Source organism: Xenopus laevis, chromosome 8L (genome assembly GCF_017654675.1).
Source record: "Xenopus laevis strain J_2021 chromosome 8L, Xenopus_laevis_v10.1, whole genome shotgun sequence".
Lineage (NCBI taxonomy): Eukaryota > Metazoa > Chordata > Amphibia > Anura > Pipidae > Xenopus > Xenopus laevis.
The window spans coordinates 119,873,792-119,897,787 of record NC_054385.1 but is presented as its reverse complement, the minus strand read 5'-3'; the positions used below and the strand labels follow the sequence as shown (position 1 = coordinate 119,897,787).

At 41.5% G+C, this 23,996-nt stretch overlaps 1 protein-coding gene across 3 annotated transcripts in view; it reads left to right on the top strand.

The window, feature by feature from the left end:
- LOC108699365 (synaptic vesicle glycoprotein 2A) overlaps window positions 1-23,996 on the top strand; it is a 92,083-nt gene that overhangs the window by 39,431 nt on the left and 28,656 nt on the right. For 2 of the 3 annotated variants that reach the window (XM_018231393.2, XM_041573502.1), the window contains exon 2: window positions 12,392-13,247. In XM_018231393.2, the coding sequence (XP_018086882.1) occupies window positions 12,665-13,247 (583 nt within the window). In that variant the 5' untranslated portion in view covers window positions 12,392-12,664. Of the gene's footprint in view, window positions 1-12,391; window positions 13,248-16,559; window positions 16,635-23,996 lie in introns of those variants that run through there. The other variant, XM_041573503.1, reaches the window with a different exon arrangement.

Genomic DNA, 23,996 nt, shown 5'->3' with positions numbered 1-23,996 from the left:
AGTTATACAGGGAACTCTGAGTATCACTCATGTATTATAAGGGATAATGTACCCCCTACTGTAATCCACCAAAAAAGACTTTTGTTCCTCAGTATATTCAGTGGTATTTAAAAAAATGAGTCACAGCTGATATTCCTGTGTCATGATTTATAGATGTGTAAAGGCTTGACACATCAAGACTGACTAATAGAACATTATTGTTGGTTAACGTGGTCCGGTCCAATATATTCAGTAGATGTGTGGTATCTTTCACAAAAGAATTAGTATTCTGCACTAGAGGCTGTAATATCTTATCTAGAAATACAGCCAATGGTGATAAGACTGAATCAGTACCAGCGACAATGGGGCGACCTGGTGGATTCTCCAAGTTTTTATGAATTTTAGGTAATGTGTACAATATTGGCGTAATAGGATTGTCTTTAATCAGGAATTTTATTAGATCGTCATCCACAATGCCAGCTTCCATTGCATCAAGCACACAATTTGCAATGCACTGTTGTATGGATGCTAGTGGATCCGAATCGACTTTCTTGTACACATTACCATCTGCCAATTGTAGATAAATTTCATCCATATATTTTTTGTTTATTCATTACCACCAGGGCACCCCCCTTGTCAGCTGGTTTTATGATTAAATTGTCATTATTAATAAGATCTTGTAAACATCGCCCCTCCTTGTACGTTAAATTGGACCTCTGTCCATCAATGGTCTTCGCTTAATTTTTTGTTTTAAAACATCCACATCCGTTTGTACCAATTTAATGTAAGCCTCCACTACATTATCTGTCATGGGAGGCACAAACATACTTTTGTTCCGGAGACCCACCCGTTTAAGGGATAGTTGCGAATGACCTGCCCCCACATTACTATATACAACTTCACTAGGGGGTGGGATTTTAGAGAAATGGCGTTTAAGACGCAAATTACGAAAAAATCTCTGTAGATCGACATCCAATTCAAAAGTGTCACATTTACTAGTGGCACTAAAAGATAAGCCCTTTTGCAATAAAGTCAATTGTTCAGATGTTAACAATTCGTCAGATATATTGTATACTAACGTTTCTGTGAGTTCCTCACTGTCCTGGGTGGTTGTTGTGCGTCTCTGTTGCAAAACGTTTTCTGATGTTTCGTGCCCCCTGCGCCTTTTTTGCCCCTGTCGATCTACAGAGATTTTTTCGTAATTTGCGTCTTAAACGCCATTTTCTCTAAAATCCCACCCCCTAGTGAAGTTGTATATAGTAATGTGGGGGCAGGTCATTCGCAACTATCCCTTAAACGGGTGGGTCTCCGGAACAAAAGTATGTTTGTGCCTCCCATGACAGATAATGTAGTGGAGGCTTACATTAAATTGGTACAAACGGATGTGGATGTTTTAAAACAAAAAATTAAGCGAAGACCATTGATGGGACAGAGGTCCAATTTAACGTACAAGGAGGGGCGATGTTTACAAGATCTTATTAATAATGACAATTTAATCATAAAACCAGCTGACAAGGGGGGTGCCTGGTGGTAATGAATAAACAAAAATATATGGATGAAATTTATCTACAATTGGCAGATGGTAATGTGTACAAGAAAGTCGATTCGGATCCACTAGCATCCATACAACAGTGCATTGCAAATTGTGTGCTTGATGCAATGGAAGCTGGCATTGTGGATGACGATCTAATAAAATTCCTGATTAAAGACAATCCTATTACGCCAATATTGTACACATTACCTAAAATTCATAAAAACTTGGAGAATCCACCAGGTCGCCCCATTGTCGCTGGTACTGATTCAGTCTTATCACCATTGCTGTATTTCTAGATAAGATATTACAGCCTCTAGTGCAGAATACTAATTTTTTTGTGAAAGATACCACACATCTACTGAATATATTGGACCGGACCACGTTAACCAACATAATGTTCTATTAGTCAGTCTTGATGTGTCAAGCCTTTACACATCTATAAATCATGACACAGGAATATCAGCTGTGACTCATTTTTTTAAAATACCACTGAATATACTGAGGAACAAAAGTCTTTTTTGGTGGATTTTTGCAAATAGTGTTGCATCAAATTATTTTCTATTTGGGGACAATTTCTACATACAACAGAGGGGTACCGCTATGGGTAGCAACGTAGCTCCCTCTTATGCAAATCTGTATATGGCCCACATTGAGGAGGAGGTAATATATAAAAATTCCCTATTTAGATCTCATTGTACGTTGTATCTGCGGTACATTGATGATCTTTTGCTGATCTGGGATGGTGACTTAGAGAGCCTAAATGCCTTTCATCATTTTCTCAATGGTATAGAAGAGACTTTTAAAAATTTACAATGGATTTTAATCCAACTTCCATCAATTTTTTTGGATGTAAAAGTGGTCAAGGATGGAAACATACTTAAAACTGAATTATATAGGAAGGTGACTGATAAAAACAATTTATTGCATTTTGCCAGTTTCCATCCTGATGCTTTAAAAAATTCTCTTCCTTACTTCGCAATTTATGAGGGTGAAGCGAATTGTAAGTGATTCAAAGGACTGTGACTTTTATTTAAAAGAAATGGTGGATCGGTTTGGTGCTAGAGGCTACTCTAAACAGATTTTAAAGAACAATTTAGAGAAGGTGCACCAGCAAACCAGACAGGAATTGTTAATTGCCAATGTGCCAAAGCATAAAGATAATAACAGGATAGCCTTTGTAAGCCGGTATATATACGGCAAAGTAAACAAATTGGGAACATCATACGTAAACATTGGCATCTGTTACAATCCTGTCTGACAGAAGTCCCAAGTTTTCAATTACACCAATGTTGGCCTACAAAAGGGCAAGGAATTTGAAAGATCGTTTAGTCAAAGCTGATGTTGGCAGCCTAAAATCGCAGAAATGCTTATTTTTTACAAAGGCCTAAATTTGGAACTTTTCCTTGTCTACATTGCTGTCAATGCAATTCAATAATTAAAGGGGATACTTTCAATCATCCCCTGTATTCTGGTAAGCAGTATAAAATTAAACAGTACTACACATGTGAATCTACATATGTTTTTATTTATTGAAATGCCCGTGCGGTTTGCATGATAGGATATTAGAAGTCACTGAGGGGTTCTGTGACATATAAAGGCACAAGGCTGCAGGCTGAGTTATACAGGGAACTGTGAGTATCACTCATGTATTATAAGGGATAATGTACCCCCTACTGTAAATGATATGGATATTAGAAGTCACTGAGGGGTTCTGTGACCATATAAAGGCACAAGGCTGCAGGCTGAGTTATACAGGGAACTGTGAGTATCACTCATGTATTATAAGGGATAATGTACCCCCTACTGTAAATGATATGGATATTAGAAGTCACTGAGGGGTTCTGTGACCATATAAAGGCACAAGGCTGCAGGCTGAGTTATACAGGGAACTGTGAGTATCACTCATGTATTATAAGGGATAATGTACCCCCTACTGTAAATGATATGGATATTAGAAGTCACTGAGGGGTTCTGTGACCATATAAAGGCACAAGGCTGCAGGCTGAGTTATACAGGGAACTGTGAGTATCACTCATGTATTATAAGGGATAATGTACCCCCTACTGTAAATGATAAGGATATTATAAGTCACTGAGGGGTTCTGTGACCATATAAAGGCACAAGGCTGCAGGCTGAGTTATACAGGGAACTGTGAGTATCACTCATGTATTATAAGGGATAATGTACCCCCTACTGTAAATAATAAGGATATTAGAGGTCACTGAGGGGTTCTGTGACCATATAAAGGCACAAGGCTGCAGGCTGAGTTATACAGGGAACTCTGAGTATCACTCATGTATTATAAGAGATAATGTACCCCCTACTGTAAATGATAAGGATATTAGAGGTCACTGAGGGGTTCTGTGACCATATAAAGGCACAAGGCTGCAGGCTGAGTTATACAGGGAACTCTGAGTATCACTCATGTATTATAAGAGATAATGTACCCCCTACTGTAAATGATAAGGAAATTAGAAGTCACTGAGGGGGTATGTGACCATATAAAGGCACAAGGCTGCAGGCTTAGTTATACAGAGAACTGATTATCACTCATGTATTATAAGGGATAATGTACCCCTCTATTGTAAATTATAGAGATATTATTAAACACCAACATAAACTGATGACATCAGTGGGAACCATTTATCTACATATAAATATAACTTTACTCACAGCTGTGTGTGTATGAAATGGAAATAAATCCTTTATTTAAAGAGAGTCCATTTTCCTGTTACATTTAGACATGGATAGAAACTCTGAGTTATCAGTGGAATAGCAGACTGTACTTTAATCCTATAAGCCATGAAGCAGTCTCAGTAGATCTCAGTTTAATTTACTGCCTTTGGGCAGAGAATGGAGTGAAAAATGGTAGATATAGGAGAGAATGGGAAGAGACAAAAGAGAATTACATTTTGGCATTTACTAGACCCCTCAGTATATCCTTTACTGAGCAAACAAGTTGCCACAGTGATATATCAGAGCGATGTCTCATAAAGGGAGGATATCTAAATCCCTCTGTTGCTCCACATCCTCCGCTGCTGTTTTCTCTCCTATAATTAAATAGCTATTATTTAAAGAGGTTACATTGTCACGATGGATTCCCCTGCAGGCTGCCTTTTAACTCTGCTTTGTTTATTTGCCAAGTGCCGCCTTAACAAAAGTTTGGTTTGTGCTGATAAATAGAGCATCTATTAGTTACAGTGGTTTCCACTTGTGTTTATATAGAACTTGCCTGTCCCTCATTACTTAAACCTTGGCCATTACCTGTCCTGAATCGAGTGTATCTGAAAGCAATGGGGAGCCCATATTACACAGTGATGTCATGTATTGCATGATTGCTTCATCATCTTGCCAGGTGTGTCATCATGACTCACGCTAAGTTTATCTCTTTTTTACATAGAAATTGGTTGCGGCATGGTATATCCCGGTACAAATGATCGAAATTCTGTATTTTGTGCCCTTCCACTTCTGTCTACTTTTGGTTTGCTATTAGCTAACTTCTGTCTCCCTTAAAGGATAAGTAAACCTTTAGAATAAGTGAATGTAAAATTGACAAGAACAACGTTTGCAATTTACATTCATTATTTATTTTCTTTTTATTCCAAAATATTAATGTAAATATGTACGGTTAATATGAGTTAATACAACAGCGCCACCTGCTGGTCAGTTTCCCACCAGTCTGACCACCGAGTAGTCAAGGAAGTTGTCAGGAGAAAGAAAGAGGCTGCTCTGATGTTCTTCTGCTTAGGAAAGGATTAAGAAAAGCAGAACATCAGAGCAGCCTCTTTCTTTCTCTTGACAACTTCCTTGACTACTCGGTGGTCAGAATGGTGGGAAACTGACCAGCAGGTGGCAATGTTGTAGCAAAATTCATTCATAATAACAGTACATATTTACATTAATATCTTGGAATAAAAAGGAAATAAATAATGAATGTAAATTTCAAAAGTTCTTAGAATAACACTCTCATCAATTTTCCATTCACTTATTTTAAAGGTGTACTTATCCTAAAAGGTGGCCATATTCTGGCAAATCTATACGGATCTCAAAGACTGGATCACATGACATGGGCATCTTTCTATTATTATGGTTGTTCAGGCCAACAGCCCAAATTATCAGAATTATCGGGGGCAGTGCTACCCTTAAGCAGCCTAGCCACTGCCTCCCCCTTGCCCCTCTGTGATCAGGTTCTTAGCATCAGAGTGGGTCAAGGGGAGCAGTAATAGCGCTCTCTGTGCTTGAAGAGCAATTTAAAAAACAGAATTTTGGCTGTTACCACTCGCCTCATGGAAGCAGAGGGGCAAATTCACTAAGCGCCGAAGCACCGAACGCTAGCGTTAATTCGCTAGCGTTTGGCATTTTTGTTACTGCGCAAATTCACCAACGAACGCTGGCATAGTTTCGCTAGTGTTACTTCGCACACTTACGCCAGGCGAATTTTCGCTAGCGACGTAACTACGCAAATTCACTAACGCGCGCAGTGTACTGAACGCTGCCTTTTACGCTAGACTTCCTTCTCCACCTCAGACCTGGCGAAGCGCAATAGAGTAGATAGGGATTGTTTCAAAAAAAGTAAAACATTTTTCTAAGTCCCAAAAAACGCTGGCGTGTTTTCTACATGATGGGTGATAGGCTGAAAAAGATCGAAAAATTTTTTGGGGCTCCCCTCCTTCCCCCTACATTTCCTGACTCATGGCAACTTACCTAGACAGTGGGCACATGTGTAGGGCAAAATAAAATTTTTATTTGCTGATTTGAAGGTTTTCTTGGCATTTGTAGTGCTGATACGTGTTCCTCCATTGAAATTTGAATTTCGCGCCGTATGCAAATTAGCCTTCGCTAGTGTAACTTCGCTTTACATAGCGAATCAACGCTAGCGCAACTTCGCAACCTTACGCTACCCCTGAGCACAACTTCGGATTTTAGTGAATTTGCGGAGCACTGGCGAAACTACGCCTGGCGAAGTGCGGCGATGTGCGGCGAAGTTGCGCTTGGCGCAACTTTGCATCTTAGTGAATTTGCCCCAGAGTCTCTAGTACAGCAGTAAGTGAAAAAGAGCTGCAACTCCCAACTGGCACTGACCAACACAGTGCTTTTCTTCATGTCTTTTATGATTGTCATTATTATGATATCAGTCCAGCATATGAGTCTTAATTGGACAGAAACTATATCTCTGTGCTACTATAATGTGGTGGGAACAGCAGTGGGAAAGTAGAAGGAAACCGTTCAATGAGGGGATAGAAGGAACCATCACAGTTAGGGCATTGGGGCTATACTGACCTGATGATCCCTTCACAATGCAGAGAGAAAGGTAGTCCCATTCCTCATGCAACACATATAGCACTGCTGTAAAACAAAAAAAATGTAGGCTTTACTCACAGTTGGAGTGGCCCACAGGGATAATGGGACAAACCCTGGGAGACACCTGTCAGTCAACAGGGAAGTACATGCGGCACAGGGATGTATGCAGTGGGCTACTGGCCCCTAGAGGTTCTGTTCCCAGTTGGTCATAATACTCCACTCCAATACTGGCTTTACCCTTCACTCATGTGCAAATTATTTCTTAATGTTCATGCTGCCAACTATGCAAGGTTGCCATCTACTTGCTGAGCCAAAATAGACTGATTCAATCGTTTAATAATAATTGAATAATAATGCAGGCTTATTGGGAGAGGCCCTCATCAACACATGTGTGAACCGCATGTGGTTCTCATCCAACGAGATTTTCAAAACTGCCTAAGATATCAGGAAGATTTTCAGCCGGATAGATGTTGGGGAGGAGGTCATGGACGCACAAGCTGCCAACTGAGGGGCATATTCCGCCACACTTCCGTCACATCGCCAGGTGTAAATTCGTTACCACTACGCTAATTCACTCAAATGTGAAGTTGCATCTCAGCAGTCGAATGCTGACGATGTTTCACTAACGTTAATTCGTCAGCGCAAGCATTTCATAGCGAAGTTGCGATAGCGTTCATTTCTACCTGGCAAAACTTCATTAGTACTCTTACACTTAGGTCAATTTGAACAGGGCGGGTACATATAGGTCGTATAGGCGTCTTTAGTAGGGATGTTGGTGCAGATTCTTAAAGTGGCCACTTATTATTACAAATGTCCAAGGAAGCAAAATAAAGACAAAAGAGGTCATATAATGCCCTAGACATGTGCCCACCCTAAAACAAATGTGCCATGCCCCTCAAATGGTTGGGAAAAAAATGTTAACACAAAAATCTTTAATAGTTAGGTCTTTTGAAGGCAATCCTGCTTTAAAATATGAAAAACACACCAGCATTTTTTATAATTTTTATGACTTTCCGGCATACAGGACACTGACATAAGATTGAGGAGGATGTAGCTTCATCTTATCAGTTCGCCAGGTCTAAGGTGGAGAAGGAAACTCTGGCGAAATGGGTAACGTTTTGTAAAATTCGCATTTGCGCAGTAACGATTGTTCGTCTGAGTGAAAATGCCCCTGACGATAGGGCGCAAAACTACTGTACACTAGCGACGGTTTCTTTCACAAGCGAATTGTCCTCTACACCTGTTGGAGAAGTCCCTGAAGATGAGATTTATGGTGAATTTTCACTAGCGGCGGCCACTTTAACCTTTAGTAAATCTGCCCCTTGGTCTCGGCAGCTTAAATCTATGGTCAACTCAAGAACGAATGAAAAGAAATGGAGATTGGAAGGTCACAGGGACGGGGCAGCACACATAAGGTTCAAGAAAGGATAAGAGTGCTCCACCTGTTGCTCAATCAACCTTTTCAGGTGTCAAGTGCTGGACAGCATAGAAAGAGATCCAAAATCGCTGTAGCACACTGTTCGTTTTAGCGAATGCAAAAGGTGATTTTATTGGCTCATTGTAGACTTCAAAACATGGCAACGTTTTGGGCCACACCCGATAAAGGGCCCTGTGTGGTCCGAAACGTTGCCATGTTTTGAAGTCTACAATGAGCCAATAAAATCACCTTTTGCATTCACTAAAACGAACAGTGTGCTACAGCGATTTTAGATTTTGTCACATAAGGTTCAAGGACATCCCTGTCTGTATTCTAAATTTTACAGATATCGTTGGGAGAGGCGCCGACCCCTCCAGCCAGCACCGGGCAACTATCATCTGGAGAGACTCTGGGGAAATTAGGTATATGTGTTGCTGCTTGTATTCTAAATGGAACATTTTGGACTGCCCCAGACAATGTCCTCCTCCATCTTTGATCAGACAGATAGACTTATCTGCCCCTCGGTAGGTCCTGCCAAATTTCATTTTTGAAGCTGGGGCTTCCCCTGGAAAAGCGAAATAGTTGTTGGTAGGTGAAATGGACAAAGGTTACTTTATATAGGCTGCAGTAAGAAAAAGAACTAACATATAAAGCAAATCCTTTCTGCTAAATAAAAGCAGAATAAACTATATGCACACATCATTAGGCAATCTGTAAGGAACGTTAATGTATCAAACAGCCTCAGTACATGCAGGGCAGCGCAGGAATAATAAACCAGCCTTTATAACAAGATAAATATATGAGAGCTGCAGCTTGGACATTTTCTAATGTAAGGCAAGATTTAGGGATCCCTGATGGAAAGTGCTGAACCCACCTTAATAAGTGACCCCCCCTTCTGTATTTTATTTCCCCATAATTCTATGCTTATCTCCCTGCACTGAAGACCGACCTACTTCATTCTCATCATGAATTCTTCCTGGTGCAGTGAATTTCTCTCAGCTTATTTGCAGTGAGTATGTGTTCTTGCCTCTGGCATTCCTGAAGACACGCTGTGCATATCGACTCTCTGTCTCTCTATTAATCTGTGAGGGGCTGTTTTTAACCTAAAATATCTGTGAAAATAATACCCTTAATGGGGTCCTCGGTTCGATTCCATCTGCAAGCGGTTGGTATGTTCTCCATGTGTTGGTTGGTTTCCTCCAGACCATCAGAAACCTACAGGCAGGTTAATTGGTTCCTGATTAAATTGACCCTATTCTGTGTGTAACAAGGGCTTTGACGGTAGTGGGATGAGAATAATTTATAATGTAAAGTGCTGCTGAATATTCTGCTGCTGTATAAATAAAGAATAATAATAATGATAACTGAAACAAAAACCTCATCTAGACAAATACGTGGTAAATATTTCTGGGACATTAGAGGTGTTTATTTCCAGTATTTCCACTTTGCCCTATGGATTTATATCTATGAATGTTAATTATTCACTGGGACAGAGTGCAGCTATTTTAACTCTACACACATACATGTACCAATGAAATCACACAGAACATAAGGGGGCATTTACAGAATGCATTTTAGGACATCCTCCGGAAAATTCCTGTCCTCCATGCGATGTCCTACGGCTTAGGAATGCCGCATCGGATGCTTTTACCGTCACTCATCCTCCAAATCTGATGCTTTTACCGTCACTCATCTTCCACATCTCCGTCCTCTACCCTCCCTTCTCAGCCTTCAGCCATACGAACTACGCCCTCAGCCCTCCGTCTTCCTCCCTCAGTCCTCCGCCCTCCTCCCTCAGCCTTCCGCCCTCCCTGCTCAGCCCTCTAACCTCTTTCCTCAGCACTCAGCTTTCCACTTTACCTGTTCATCCCTCCGCACTTCACCTTCCGCTCTCCCCCCTCAGAACTCATCTGTCAGTCTTCTCTCTAAGCTCCTAAAGTGGTGAGCGAGCATTTTCAGTCAGAGAAAGCAGAAATGTGTTTAAAACATCTCTATAATAATACTGGCAAAGTGCGGAGGGATGAAGAGGTAAAGCGGAAGGCTGAGTGCTGAGGATAGAGGGCTGAGCAGGGAGGGTGGAGGGAAGAGGGCGGAAGGCGGAGGACCGAGGGCGGAGGGAAGAGGGTGGAGGACTGAGGGAGGAAGACGGAGGGCTGAGGGCAGAGTTCGTATGGCTGGCGGCTGAGAAGGGAGGGTAGAGGATGGAGATATGACTGCAGATTTGGACGATGAGTGACGGTAAAAGCACCCGATGCGGCATTCTTAATCCGTAGGACATCGCATGGAGGATAGGTATTTCGCCGGAAGATGTCCTAAAATTCGTTCCGTAGGCATTTACTATTATCCCAGGCAGAAGTACAAGAGCACCCCCTGCCAAATGCATGCAGTGCTGTATTAAGGGGCAACCACAGGTATGAAATGGAGCAAAGAGACTTGCAGCAATTCATTTAAAATGTAAGGCAGGGTGCAAAGTTAAAAAAAATTACAGGTTGTCCCAGCATTAAGGTGGCCATACACGGGCCGATAAAAGCTGCCGACAGACTGTGTCGGCAGCTTATTGGCCGGTGTATGGGGCCCCCCGATGGGCTTCACCGATCGAGATCTGGCCGAAAGTCGGACAGATCTCGTTCGGATGGGACAAAAAATCCCGTCGGATCGCGGCCGCATCTATTCATTGATGCGGTCCCACGATCCGCCCGCCCGTTAGGCATCGTTAGGATCCGATCGTTGGGCCCTAGGGCCCACGATCGGATCAGCCCGATATTGCCCACCTCAAGGTGGGCATATCAGAGGGAGATCCGCTCGTTTGGCGATGTCACCAAACGAGCGGATCTCTCCATGTATGGCCACCTTTAGACTGGACCAAGTTGGGGAGGAGGGAACTGTATGGCTTGGGGAGGGTGCAGTGGGGGGATTTGTGGCTGTGTTGAGGGACACCCCAGTCGGATGCTGAACTGTCTGTAATTTTTTGTACTTTGCACCCTGCTTTCCAGTCTATAAATAACCCCAATATACTATATATATATAAAATAAAACAAGTACAGTTACATTGCGTGGTGCACGTTGCCAAAAATTTGTTGCTGCCACAACAACAGAATAAATAGAAAAAGAAAAAAATAGACATAGCACTCGTTGTTGTTGATGCGATTAAATGTATTAAAAGCAGATCCTTGACCCCAGCAGTACAATGTTTCGAAGTATAGACCTTCAATTTTGGACAGTCCTTCAATTGGGAAGTTTCAACTGCTGATGCATCATGTCGGCCAGTACGCAGTGTATGGGCAGATGAGCACACGTTCCCCTTTAACTGCTGCTGTTTCAATCGTTCAGGTTCTAACAAATGAAACAAAAAAAAGCTGTCCATACTATATGTGGCCCTTCTTACGGTATCTATCTGTTTGGTCCCTAGGCCAATCAGTTGGGTATTGTACAGTCAAACACTCTATTTGTGTAGTGTATGGCAAAACAAGGTTTAGAATGAGTATAATTCATGTATATAATGCTATGTTATGGAGCACTCTGGATAACATTAGCAAGCCTGGATCTTCAATCCAGGGAAAGAAATCTAATTACTCCATCAAGAAGATCTTTACCCAGAGATCTATATCTAGAGTAACATGCCCAACCGTTGAAGAAGGTTCTATAATGCTCATGAAAGGATGAAAGGATTTACCTGGCTGAGTGACAGCCATTTTCTCTTGCGCTGGCCTCATTTAATGTTTGTAGCTCATCTTTCTAAAGAAAAATCATAATATTAAATCATTTGAATGGGAAGAAGAGCACAATAAAAGTTAAAGGATGGTTGTAAACAAGCAACAATAAGTTCACAGTACTAGATGGCTGTATTTATGGTGGTTAAACATATTCGTTTTAAATCTCTTTTGACATTATTTTATAAGAAGTTTCCTTAAAGACTTCTACAATGTTTTCATGACATAAGTTTTTCTCATGGATCTGAATCTGGCCCACAGTGGGTCAAATACCCAGGAAGGGCCTGGCCAAATTACATGAAACTTGTTTCTCTTTTTATATCTAAAACCCTGAGTTTGGTAAACCACCAAGCCAACCTGAAATTGGGTCCTGGGGTTCATGATTGTTCTATGGCCTTTTTATATAGTATTGCATTTTCCTCACTGGTCTGTTTTCTTAATATTTTGCAGGACCTGAAGGATCTCCAGGCATCTGAAAAGACTTGGCATTTGCAACCCCAGGAGAGCATGATAATTAATCACATAGACCAACATCAGTACTGGAAAGGAGCAACCCACCTAGAACACTGCTAATATAACTGCTCTCCCCAGAAACACTATAGGAACAAGTTTAGGCCTCTGGAATTTTGGATTGAGAAGAATCAAGTCAACATTTTAGCACAATCATAGATCTGAATATCAAGATTTCATTTCTTAGGTAGGGTAGCAAGCCTTGTAGCAACCATGGAGGACACATACAAAGACCGGACTGCTTTTATTCGAGGAGCTAAAGACATTGCTAAGGAGGTCAAGAAACATGCGGCCAAGAAGGTGGGCAAGGGTGTGGACAAGATGCAGGATGAGTACACAAAGAGATCTTATACCAGATTTGAGGAAGACGATGATGACGATTACCCGCCACAGGATGGATATTACCGGGGTGACCCTCTGAATGACGAGGAAGGAGCCTCTAGTGATGCCACTGAAGGGCATGATGAAGACGATGAGATTTATGAGGGGGAGTATCAAGGTATTCCCCGGGCTGATTCCATGAAGGGAGATCACCTCACAAATAACCAGCAGCTCGTTACGGAATTCAAAGACTTTAATGATTTGGAAGCTCAAAGGAAAAAAGACAAGGAGGAGTTAGCTCAGCAATATGAGGCAATCCTACAAGAGTGCGGACACGGGCGCTTTCAGTGGACACTCTATTTCGTTCTTGGACTCGCCTTAATGGCAGACGGAGTGGAGATTTTTGTGGTGGGATTTGTGTTGCCCAGTGCAGAGAAAGACATGTGCCTGTCAGACTCCAATAAAGGCATGCTGGGTAAGTGCTAAATATTGTATTTGCACTATAACGATTTTCATTCATCCAGGACATGGTAAGTAATTCAAAAAATTTTAATTGTATTTGCACCTTAATGCATTACTCCTCCTCATTGCCTGTTTGATGTATGCACCGAGACAGGGCTGACCTTTTTGGTGGCAAGGCTCAGGGCTAAATTTAGTTTGTGTGGCATCGTTATATATAATTCAGCCTGCAGGTCTCCATCTGTTATTGAACTTCATCTCCTAGAATTGGATGCTGGGTATACTGGGAGTTGGCTGTTTGGTATGCTAGGAGTTGTAGCTTAGCAGCTGAGGGTTGCAAGTTGAAAATTTCTAGAAATATTATTGACCTCATGTTGTCTTAGCTTACAAGCCTTAGCAGCAATAGTAGGGGACGTGGTAGTCAAAAGGCCAGTAAGGGTGAGATTTGAAGAGAACACCTATTTGCTCTCATAGATACATTTGAATGCCTAACCTGAAGGCCACCTATGAAACTTTTGTGGTTATTTGCTGTGCTAGATATTCCTGGAACTATGATTGAATGGTTGATACACCAATGTTTTCCTATATCTGTTACCTTGTTATGAGCTCAGTATGGACCTGACCAAAAGCTGGACCTCCAAGGGGAACTTGAACCAAAAAAAGGCCAAAAAAATTGCTGTACACCCAACCCCCAGAGCTGCCTCATTTCCCCATACAAATAATGGAGTTTCTTTCTTCCTGAATAAAAAATGACTATGCAAAGCCCCACAATGTTTGGAACCCACGGCAGTCCATGTTGGTGGAAACTCCTATAAAGATTCCAGGGTCATAGTTTATGGGAAAACACTTTAGTTATATGGAGGAAATTTAAATGTATTGACATACACAATTTTATCTGCCTCTATGGTCAAGAATGATGAAAGTATTACTTTAAGATCCACAATATCAAAATATATGTCTAGATTTTGTCCAGCACTTTGGCAGATTTAGACCGTACTGTAGGGTTGCCATCTTTCCCCCTGAATAACTTCATGGGGGAGGCGGGACCATGATGTAGCAGGGCAGAACCGTGACATATAGTGTTTGGACAGAACCGTGACATGTAGACATGTAGGGGCAGGACTCTGATATCAGGGGCAGGGCTATGATGTGGTGATCAATGATTGGTAGAACGCCGCGTCAATCGCAGGGAATTCTGCCTGGTTTTCCTAATTTGGAAACCTGGGCAGCCAGGTGGAAACCGTACAGTACTGTCTGTCTGTCTGGACATGCCATTTATCATGGGGACGGGTTTAACAGTCCATCCCGCAATGATATAAACTTGAAAATTACCTGTGCACCTTGTCAGCGGGTACAATGAGGAAGTAAAAGGGGCCAATTTATTGGCTTGAACAAACCAACAGAATCTGTGTGTAGACCCCTTACTTGGAAATCACCTTCAATTTGACATCTTTTTGGTACTATTCCCTGTTTTCCAAGTGAGGTCTTTATATACAACTGTGCAAGGAGGCAAATATATACAATGTTCCACAGCATTTTGTATTATATCATCTTTACAGAAAGTTGTATGACATTGTGCAGAAAGTCTACCCCTTTTGTAGCCTTTAGGCCTGCTATGCTGAGATTTGGGATGAGAACTTATTTGTATTTGTGCTTATTTGTGCCCTGGGTACCCCTGGAACTATAGCAGGGTGACACCCCAATGTTTCTATATATCTGTAACCTTGTTATGAGCTAAGGGGGCCCAGTCTGAAGGCCAGTTAGGGGGAGATTTGGGGTGAGTGTTTATTTGTGCCCTGGGTACCCCTGGAACTATAGCAGGGTGACTGTTACCCCAATGTTTCTATATATCTGTAACCTTGTTATGGGCTAAGGGGGCCCAGTCTGAAGGCCAGTTAGCAGTGTCGGACTGGCCCACAGGGATACCAGGAAAACTCCCGGTGGGCCCAGGTGTCAGTGGGCCCTCCTGCTTCAAAACATGTGGCCTATTTCATGGTCATTCTCTATTTCTATGAGAACAAAGAGACTAAATAGATGGAATAATAGATTATAGCATGTAAAGTAAAGAGACTAGCAGAATAGAATTGCGTGAGAAGAGGAATTATAATAGTACTGAGAGTGGGCCCCTGATCTAAGGTATTTTGGTGGACCCCTGGTCTAAGATTTTTGGGTGGGCCCCTGGTGTCCCAGTCCGACACTGCCAGTTAGGGTGAGATTTGGGGTAAGTGATTATTTGTGCCCTGGGTACCCCTGGAACTATAGCAGGGTGACTGTTACCCCAATGTTTCTATATATCTGTAACCTTGTTATGAGCTAAGGGGGCCCAGCCTGAAGGCCAGTTAGGGGGAGATTTGGGGTAAGTGATTATTTGTGCCCTGGGTACCCCTGGAACTATAGCAGGGTGACTGTTACCCCAATGTTTCTATATATCTGTAACCTTGTTATGAACTAAGGGGGTCCAGCCTGAAGGCCAGTTAGGGGGAGATTTGAGGTGAGCACTTATTTGTGCCCTGGGTACCCCTGGAACTATAGCAGGGTGACTGTTACCCCAATGTTTCTATATATCTGTAACCTTGTTATGAGCTAAGGGGGAAAGCAAACTTAGGTGGCTGTTCCAGCTGAATTGTGCTTAGTACAGGGGAATACCTTTGCTACCATAGTTTTATGGTATCTCTCTGTACAGGCTATGAGTAAACTTATGGGCTGTTTCTGCTGAATTGCACAGGACAGAGGGAATACCTATGCTGCCCAGCTTGCTTTTTGTAAGGGCATTATAATACAGCAGGTGAGTTATGCTAGATATTTGGCAGGAAGGGGCCAAGAGATAATAGGATTTCTTTATAACTGCGAGTTCAGTGAGCAAAACGCAATTTTAAACGCAATTGGCATGTTATTGTACCCATAATGCATGTTTTTGCATGCAAAATGCATGCATTTTGAGTGCAAGTGACCCTTCCTGTTTGTGACATCCAATATGTAAATGTCAGGAGCACCTTTTGACACCTGAACCTTTAATGAATGAGCTTTATTTTCATGCAGCTGTGCTAGCAGACTTAAATGACCCACTAATGACTATTAAGGAAAGGCTGAAACTGCAAACGGAACCAATTACCCTTTTATAGGAAGTAAAAGGAAAGCAATAGGAAACTAATTACATAGTGGTGTCCTATTAATTTCCATTAGGTGAATACAAGAGAAAATGAGAAAATAAAATATAGATAGTTTAACAGCCCTCTAATATTTCCATCCCTTCTCAGTTCTTCCCAGTTTGCCCATTATATAAATACAGACATAAGCAGCCTTGCTGCACCCTACACTCTTGATGGTGGGCCCCTGCTGGAGATTTAAATAGAGGTGACTCCCGACTATCACGGAAGAGTTGTCAGAAGCTAAGACTGTACAGGTAAGGGACCTGTTATCCAGAATGCTTGGGACCTAGGGTTTTCATAGTGTTAGACTGGACCACTGGGATACCAGGAAATTCCCAGTGGGCCCTCCTGCTTTTAAACATTTTGCCTATTTCATGGTCATTACTGAATTCTGTATGGGAACAAAGAGGCTAAATAGAATAATAGATTATAGAATATAAAGAAAAATGACTTTGAGAAAAAAGAGTTTGCTTAAGGAGAGGACGAGGAAATATTGTTTGGAGTGTGGGCCCATGGTCTAGGTTTTTCTGGAGGGCCCCTGGCTTCCCAGTCCGACACTGGGCTTTCCAGATAATGGGTCCTCATACCTTAAAACTGGCTATACATGGACCTATAAAAGCTGTCGACAGATGAGTCGGCAGCCTATTGGCCCATGTATGGGGTCCCCCGATTGACATGTGGCCGAAAATCGGCAGATCGATCGAGCAGGATAAAAAATCCTGTCGGATCGTGGGCCGCATCTGTTCGCTGATGCGGCCCCATGATACGACCTCCCGTACTCCTGCATTTTGATCCGATTGTTGGCCCAAGGGCACACAATCTGATCAGTCCGATATTGTCCCCCTTAATGTGGGCATATCGGGAAGAGATCCGCTCATTCGGCGATATCGCCAAATGAGCGGATCTCTATGTGTACAGCCACCTTAAGTCTACTAGAAAATCATATAAACATTAGATAAACCCAATAGGCTGGTTTTGCCTCCAATAAGGATTAATTATATCTTAGTTGGGATCAAGTACAAGCTACTGTTTTATTTTTACAGAGAAAAATTAAATCATTTCTAAAAACTCGGATTATTTGGATGAAATGGAGTCTATGGGAGACGGCCATCCCCTAATTCGGAGCTTTCTAAATAACTGGTTTCTGGATCACTTATCCCATACCTGTACAGGTATGGGACCTGTTATCCAGAATGCTTGGGACCTGGGGTTTTCCGGATAACGTATCTTTCCGTAATTTGGATCTTCATACCTTAAGTCTACTAGAAAATCATTTAAACATTAAATAAACCCAATAGGCTGGTTTTGCTTCCAATAAGGACTAATTAGATCCTTATCCTCATCGGCAGGGTTATCCGGAATGCTTGGGACCTGGGGTTTTGTAGTTAAGGGATCTTTCTGTAATTTGGATCTCCATACCTTGTCTGTTAAACAAAATCATGTAAAGATTAATTAAACCGAATAGTTGTTTTACCTCCTATTAGGATCAATTATATCTTAGTTGGGATCAAGTACAAGGTCCTGTTTTATTATTGCAGAAAAAAAGGAAATCATTTTTAAATACTTGGATTATTTGGATAAAATGGAGTCTATGGGAGATGGCCTTTCTGTTATTTGGAGCTTTGTGGGTAATGGGTTCCCGGATAACGGATTCCATCCCTGTATGACCAGAGGGAACCAAAATAGCAGACAAAGCAGTGGCCTTTAATAACTACTGTGCAGTAATCAGATGTGATGTTCCATTTCAGAATCCTAAGTATCGTGCAGCTGCTCATAATCGCCTGATTTGTGGGACGATTAAAGTCTCTGTCGTTTGATACTTCCCCAAACACTGATTATTAAAGGGCAAATATAGAGCATCTGCTATAATGTCCTGCAGCAACAGGTTCCAGTTCCCACCACTATTACTAGCTGTCCCTTTCATACGCCATTCAGCTCCACCATACAAACACAATCCATTGGCCGAAGAGCTTCCTTTCTAACAGCGAGGGTTATTGATCGGTTTCTCCTTAATTCCAACTGGGAGAAGATTTGCTCCTTTTCCTAAGCACAGTGATGCATGACCTTTAATGGCTCAGCCAATGACATAGGCACGACTACTATAACTGCCGTAGGGAGGTGTGTAGAATGTCTCTTTATTTTCCTACTTTATTGTCGGCGAATATCACAGCCGAGTGAACAATACGATTTCCATAGAGATTGCTGTTTCTGAACAATGCAAGTCTCTTGTCAATCACAGGGTGGAATAACCTTTTGTCTCAGAGAAATTCTCTATTCCCGATTCCCCGTGCACATCGGGGTATCAGGGAGGGATGGAAAAACTAAACGACTTTTTCAATATTAGACAATGGCAGGGGTTTATTTTTTATTTCTCGTTAATTATTAATTGATAAAACAATACTTACGGAGTCTGTCAATAAATTAGCAGAATAAATTATCCTCCCCATAGCATCTTTTAAATTTAAAGAAAGAGACCGGCACAGTGTAGAGATCTATCTATACCGTACTGAATTTGGAGACATTTCTCCTTTAAAAATGATTTATTTTAATGAATATTTTAATGATTTTATGTATATTGCTAAATCTGTAGTACATACATTGGATACTTTCAGCCAGCAGTGGGTGGGATTTTTTTTCAAGGGATTTTTTTTAAATATATAAACACCCCAAAAATATGATGCCCCCCCATACTACCACTCTAGGCACAAGCCATATATTGAAATTGAAAATATGACCCTGGGGGACATCTGTATAATCACACGCTTTGTTACGCTCAACAATGTGAAAGCTAATTAATACAGATATGGGATCTTTTATCCGGAAACCCGTTGATGCAGAAAGCTTCGAATTACAGGAAGACCATCTCCCAAAGACTCCATTTTAATTAACATTTTTAAAAATGATTTCCTTTTTCTCTGTAGTCAGGGCCGCTCCGGCCATGAGGCAAGGTGAGAATCTTGCCTCAGGCGGCACGGAGCGGCCAGTTACCAGGGGCGGCAAAAAGCCGCCTCTGGTAACTTTAAGAGCCGAATTTCCGTTTTTTAAAACGGAAATTCGGCTCTTCTAGCGCAGCGAGCGCAATAGCGCTCACTGCACTAGCGATGCGGCCCCTCCTCCACCCGCTCCGACGCTGGTAGTTAGAAGAGCGGAGCAGGAGGAGGGGCGGCATTGGGGCTGCTGCCTCAGGCGGCAGCAGCCCCTGAATCGTGCCTGTCTGTAGTATTAAAGTAAAACTATACCCCCCAAACAATGTAGGTCTCTATAAAAAGATATTGCATAAAACAGCTCATATGTAAAACCCTGCTTCATGTAAATAAACCATTTTCATAATAATATACTTTTCTAGTAGTATGTGCCATTGGGTAATCATAAATAGAAAATTGCCATTTTAAAAAATAAGGGCCGCCCCCTGGGATCGTAGGATTCACTGTACTCACAAACATACCAACAAACCATACATGTTAGATCACATGAGCCAATTAACAGACTGAGTTGTGTCTTTTTCTTCCACACTTCTTCCTGTTACAGTTAGAGCTGCAGTATTTCTGGTCAGGTGATCTCTGAGGCAGCACACAGACCATCACAAAATGGTGGCTCAAGGCAAGAGATGTAAAAGGGAAATATTTACTTAAATATATATTCCAGTTTGGTAAGATTCTTTAATATGCCACTTAATATGATATGACCTACTAGTTGCTTAAGTGTTCATTATGGGGGTATAGTTTTCCTTTAAAGCAGGACCTTGTACTTGATCCCAACTAAGATATAATTGATCCTAATAGGAGGCAAAACAACTTATTGGGTTAAATTAATCTTTACATGATTTTGTTTAACAGACAAGTTATGGAGATCCAAATTACAGAAAGATCCCATAACTACAAAACCCCAGGTCCCAAGAATTCTGGATAACCGTGCAGAAGCAATAACACCTTCTTAAGGCAGTTGTCCAGCCTACAGTCCTCAAAGAAGTCACCAAAGAAGTCATGGCTCTGGAGTAGAATATAGATAGAAAATACCGCTCTGACTCACCGCCAGTTTTCTTTACAATACAGGATGGATGCATCTCTGGGTGCTGGAAGGAAGGAGTAAGGAGGACGTTTCCGCACACCGGAGTACTTTAAAATCCGAAATCTTTATTTATCCATAATGATGGGCACACAGCACGTCTAGCTTGATGCGTTTCAGGCACAGACGCCCTTAATCATAAACATAGGACAACGCCTCAATCTAGAAGTGCTGTGTGCCCATCATTATGGAACAATAAAGATTTCGAATTATTTTGGAGTAACATGACCAAGACTTTATGGGGGTTATTTATCAAAATCCAAATTTATCTCATTATTTTCTGAAATTTACTCCAACCAAACCCGCATGGGTTATTTCCCCTTATTTATCAAAACATTTTCCCAGAAAAATTGCAGTGTGGGAAAAAAACTCTAAAAAATAGTGAAAATCGCACGAAAATTCTAATCGTACAAATTTTTTGATTTTCCGCCCGAAACTCAGATTTCTGCCCGAAAACCGTGAAAACTTAGAATTTTTGCACGAAACCCAACGTAGATCAGGATATCTTTGGGACTTCTCCAATTGACTTATATACAACCTCGGCAGGTCTGAGATGCCGGGTTTTTCGGATTCAAACTATTCCATCCTCGGGGTATAATAAATCACACAAAAAAAATTCACAAAATATTGGGATTTTATAGTCAAAATTTTATTGAGTTTTTGGCATTCAGATTTTAATAAAGATGATGAGAGACGAACATGTCCAACCTGCATGCTCCTTTTGTAAGAGAACGGTAACTAGTCAGGTAGCTAGGAGAGACCTTCAGTGCAGGTTGGATATTGGGTAGGCAGGAGACCATGATGTTGGGGGGTAGGGTGTGGGTAGGTCCATGTCTGATATTGCACCTGATGCAATATGCTGTTTGGGCAGTCTACAAGCAAACAGTAATACTTTTGTATGACCAGCTACCGAAAGATATTTTTTGGCTCTCCATTTGGACAAACGTTCACTGTGTGACCAGTATTAGAAATTGAAGATAGGGAACCAGTGTATGGAGTACATTAAGTACATTAAAAGAAGCTTATCACTGGGTGCGGTGGGTCTGGGTGCACACGCCCCAGACCTTCAGCAAGGGGAGCAAATACCAGGAAACATCAAAGGAGACTGGCACAAGCCTGGACCACACCAAGTAGAAAAGCCGAAGTCAGATTGTAAAGATTAATACATTTTATTTTCCATAATTAAGAACCAAGGCCTGACACATATTGTGTCTACTGTGGACGCTTAAAGGGGCAGATTTATCAAGGGTCGAAGTGAATTCGAAGGAATTTTCAAAGTAAAAAAATTCGAAATTCTATGTAATTTTTTGGATACTTCGACCGTCGAATAAGATACTACGTCTTCGAATGTACTTCGATTCGAAGTAAAAATCGTTAGAATATTCGACCATTCGATAATCTAAGTACTGTCTCTTTAAAAAAACTTCGACTTCAATACTTCGCCAAATTAAACCTGCCGAAGTGCTATGTTAGCCTATGGGGACCTTCTACAAACTCTTTCTAAGTCTTTACACATCGAATAAAAATCCTTCGATCGTACACTAAAATCGTTCAAATCATTCGATCAATTTTCAATTTGATTGTCGAATTTCAAAGTTTTTTGTACTTCGAAATTCGACCCTTGATAAATCTGCCTCTTAGTCATGGGGGTAAATTTATCAAAGAGTGAAGTTCCGCCACTAGAGTGAAATTCCGCAGCTCTCAAGTCATTTCTATGGGATTTTGAAAGGCGTATTTATCAATGGGTGAAAGTGAAAGTTCACCCTTGGATAAATACGCCTATAAAAATCCCATAGAAATGAATGGAGAGTGGCGGAATTTCGCTCTAGTGGTGGAACTTCACTATTAACTTCACTCTATGATAAATATACTCCATGGGCTGAACATTGAATATATGTGACCAGCATTAGACAAAGCCCAGCACCCTTCCTAATTCATAACTGGATTACATCATATTGGACTATTGGAACTATAGTTGCCAGCATCCCCCATGGCAGATTTTCTAAAAGGAGAAGCAGGGAATTGCAGTTGCGCCACAGCTCCATTGCCAACAAGCATCTATGTTTGATGTTGAATATACTAATGTTTCTAATTAACAGCCAGAAGCCAAAGAAGGAGCAGAATGAGCTGGTAGTCCTCTCAGGCCAAGTGGTTTTATTTATAATAAAGAATAAACTTTAATTGATAGAGCAATAGCTGGATCAACGTAACGTGTTCCTGGCATTAGCCGACGCGGTTCATGTTCTTTTCGGTGACAGCTTAGCTGGGAGTGCGTCCAACGGCTGGAATGGTTACTGCCGGCTCTAGGCAAGAGCAGATTCATCCAAACGCCCACACACAAATCCAAGTGACTAGCGAACGAGAGGAACCTTTGCAAATCGAGTAGACGTTGAGCAGTGCAAGTGCGCTGATTGAAATGACTGCATCGCTTGCTGTATCAGAAGTAGGTCACCTCTGAAGCATGCCACATTATATGGCTCCCCTCTCTTGTGCCGTCAAAGATAAATGAAAATATTAAGTGCTTCGCTTGGCTTAGATGGTTTTACCCCTTTCAGTGGAAGGAACAATATTCCACCCTAATGAAAATTTGTATAGTGGATAGATATATATGTGTGTTCAGGCTGATATCTCACACTCCATTGTCTTGAGTTGTTCCAAAGACAAGTCATGGGAGAGACATGATGACCTGAGAACAGTCACATGGGATTTCTAGTGAAGACATCTCAATAACCATGCATGATTGGCCAAGAGAACATCTCACGAGGCAGGAAAAATATCCCAGCCCATATAGGAAACCCACGGGGAAGAAAAAAGTGAAAGACAAATGACAGGGAAAAACTGAAAAAAACGGAAGAACAAGAGGTCAACTATGAGTCAAAGTGGGACCCTAATGTCTGCTGTAAACATGCTGAACCTGAAGAAGAGTTATATATCAGCACTATGCAGTTAATATGAAACGAGCAGGTCTTTCCATCCACCGTTCTCTATATTCATTCACAGATTAATTTATGACCACAATTTTCTTAACTCTTAAACATAATCCAAGGATTGGTGGGCAAAGCAAAGTTAGTCTTTCGTTTAGTGGAGATTGAGCATTCTCCAGTTCCATACCATGCCAATTCCATTGTTCTTTCTTATCTATGAAGGCATGTTAGGAGCTGTGCTGTAGACAAGGTGGGAATTATAAAAAAAAAGGAAGCCTCTCTTTATTATAAAATATTTTCACAAATCTGTCTTTGAGGAAGACTTGAAGATCTTGTGCCAAGCATCTAGTAGACAGGTCCAACACTAACCTGCAATATTCTATGAAGGAAGCCCAGCGTGAAGGCAGCAAGTGGTTAAGAGGCAGACTACCTGCCCACTGATTAACACTCCCAGTAATTAGTATGTGGGGGGGGGGTGCTGAGCCAGTTTCCAAAGCATATTCTCCAGAGGCACAGGGACCGTTTGTATTTTATTTGTAACTTGTTTGTGACAGAGCTGTGAGATATGTGCTGAATACTGTAATTGCCAGCAACATGGCATAGGCAAGCATAAAAGAAAGCATTAGT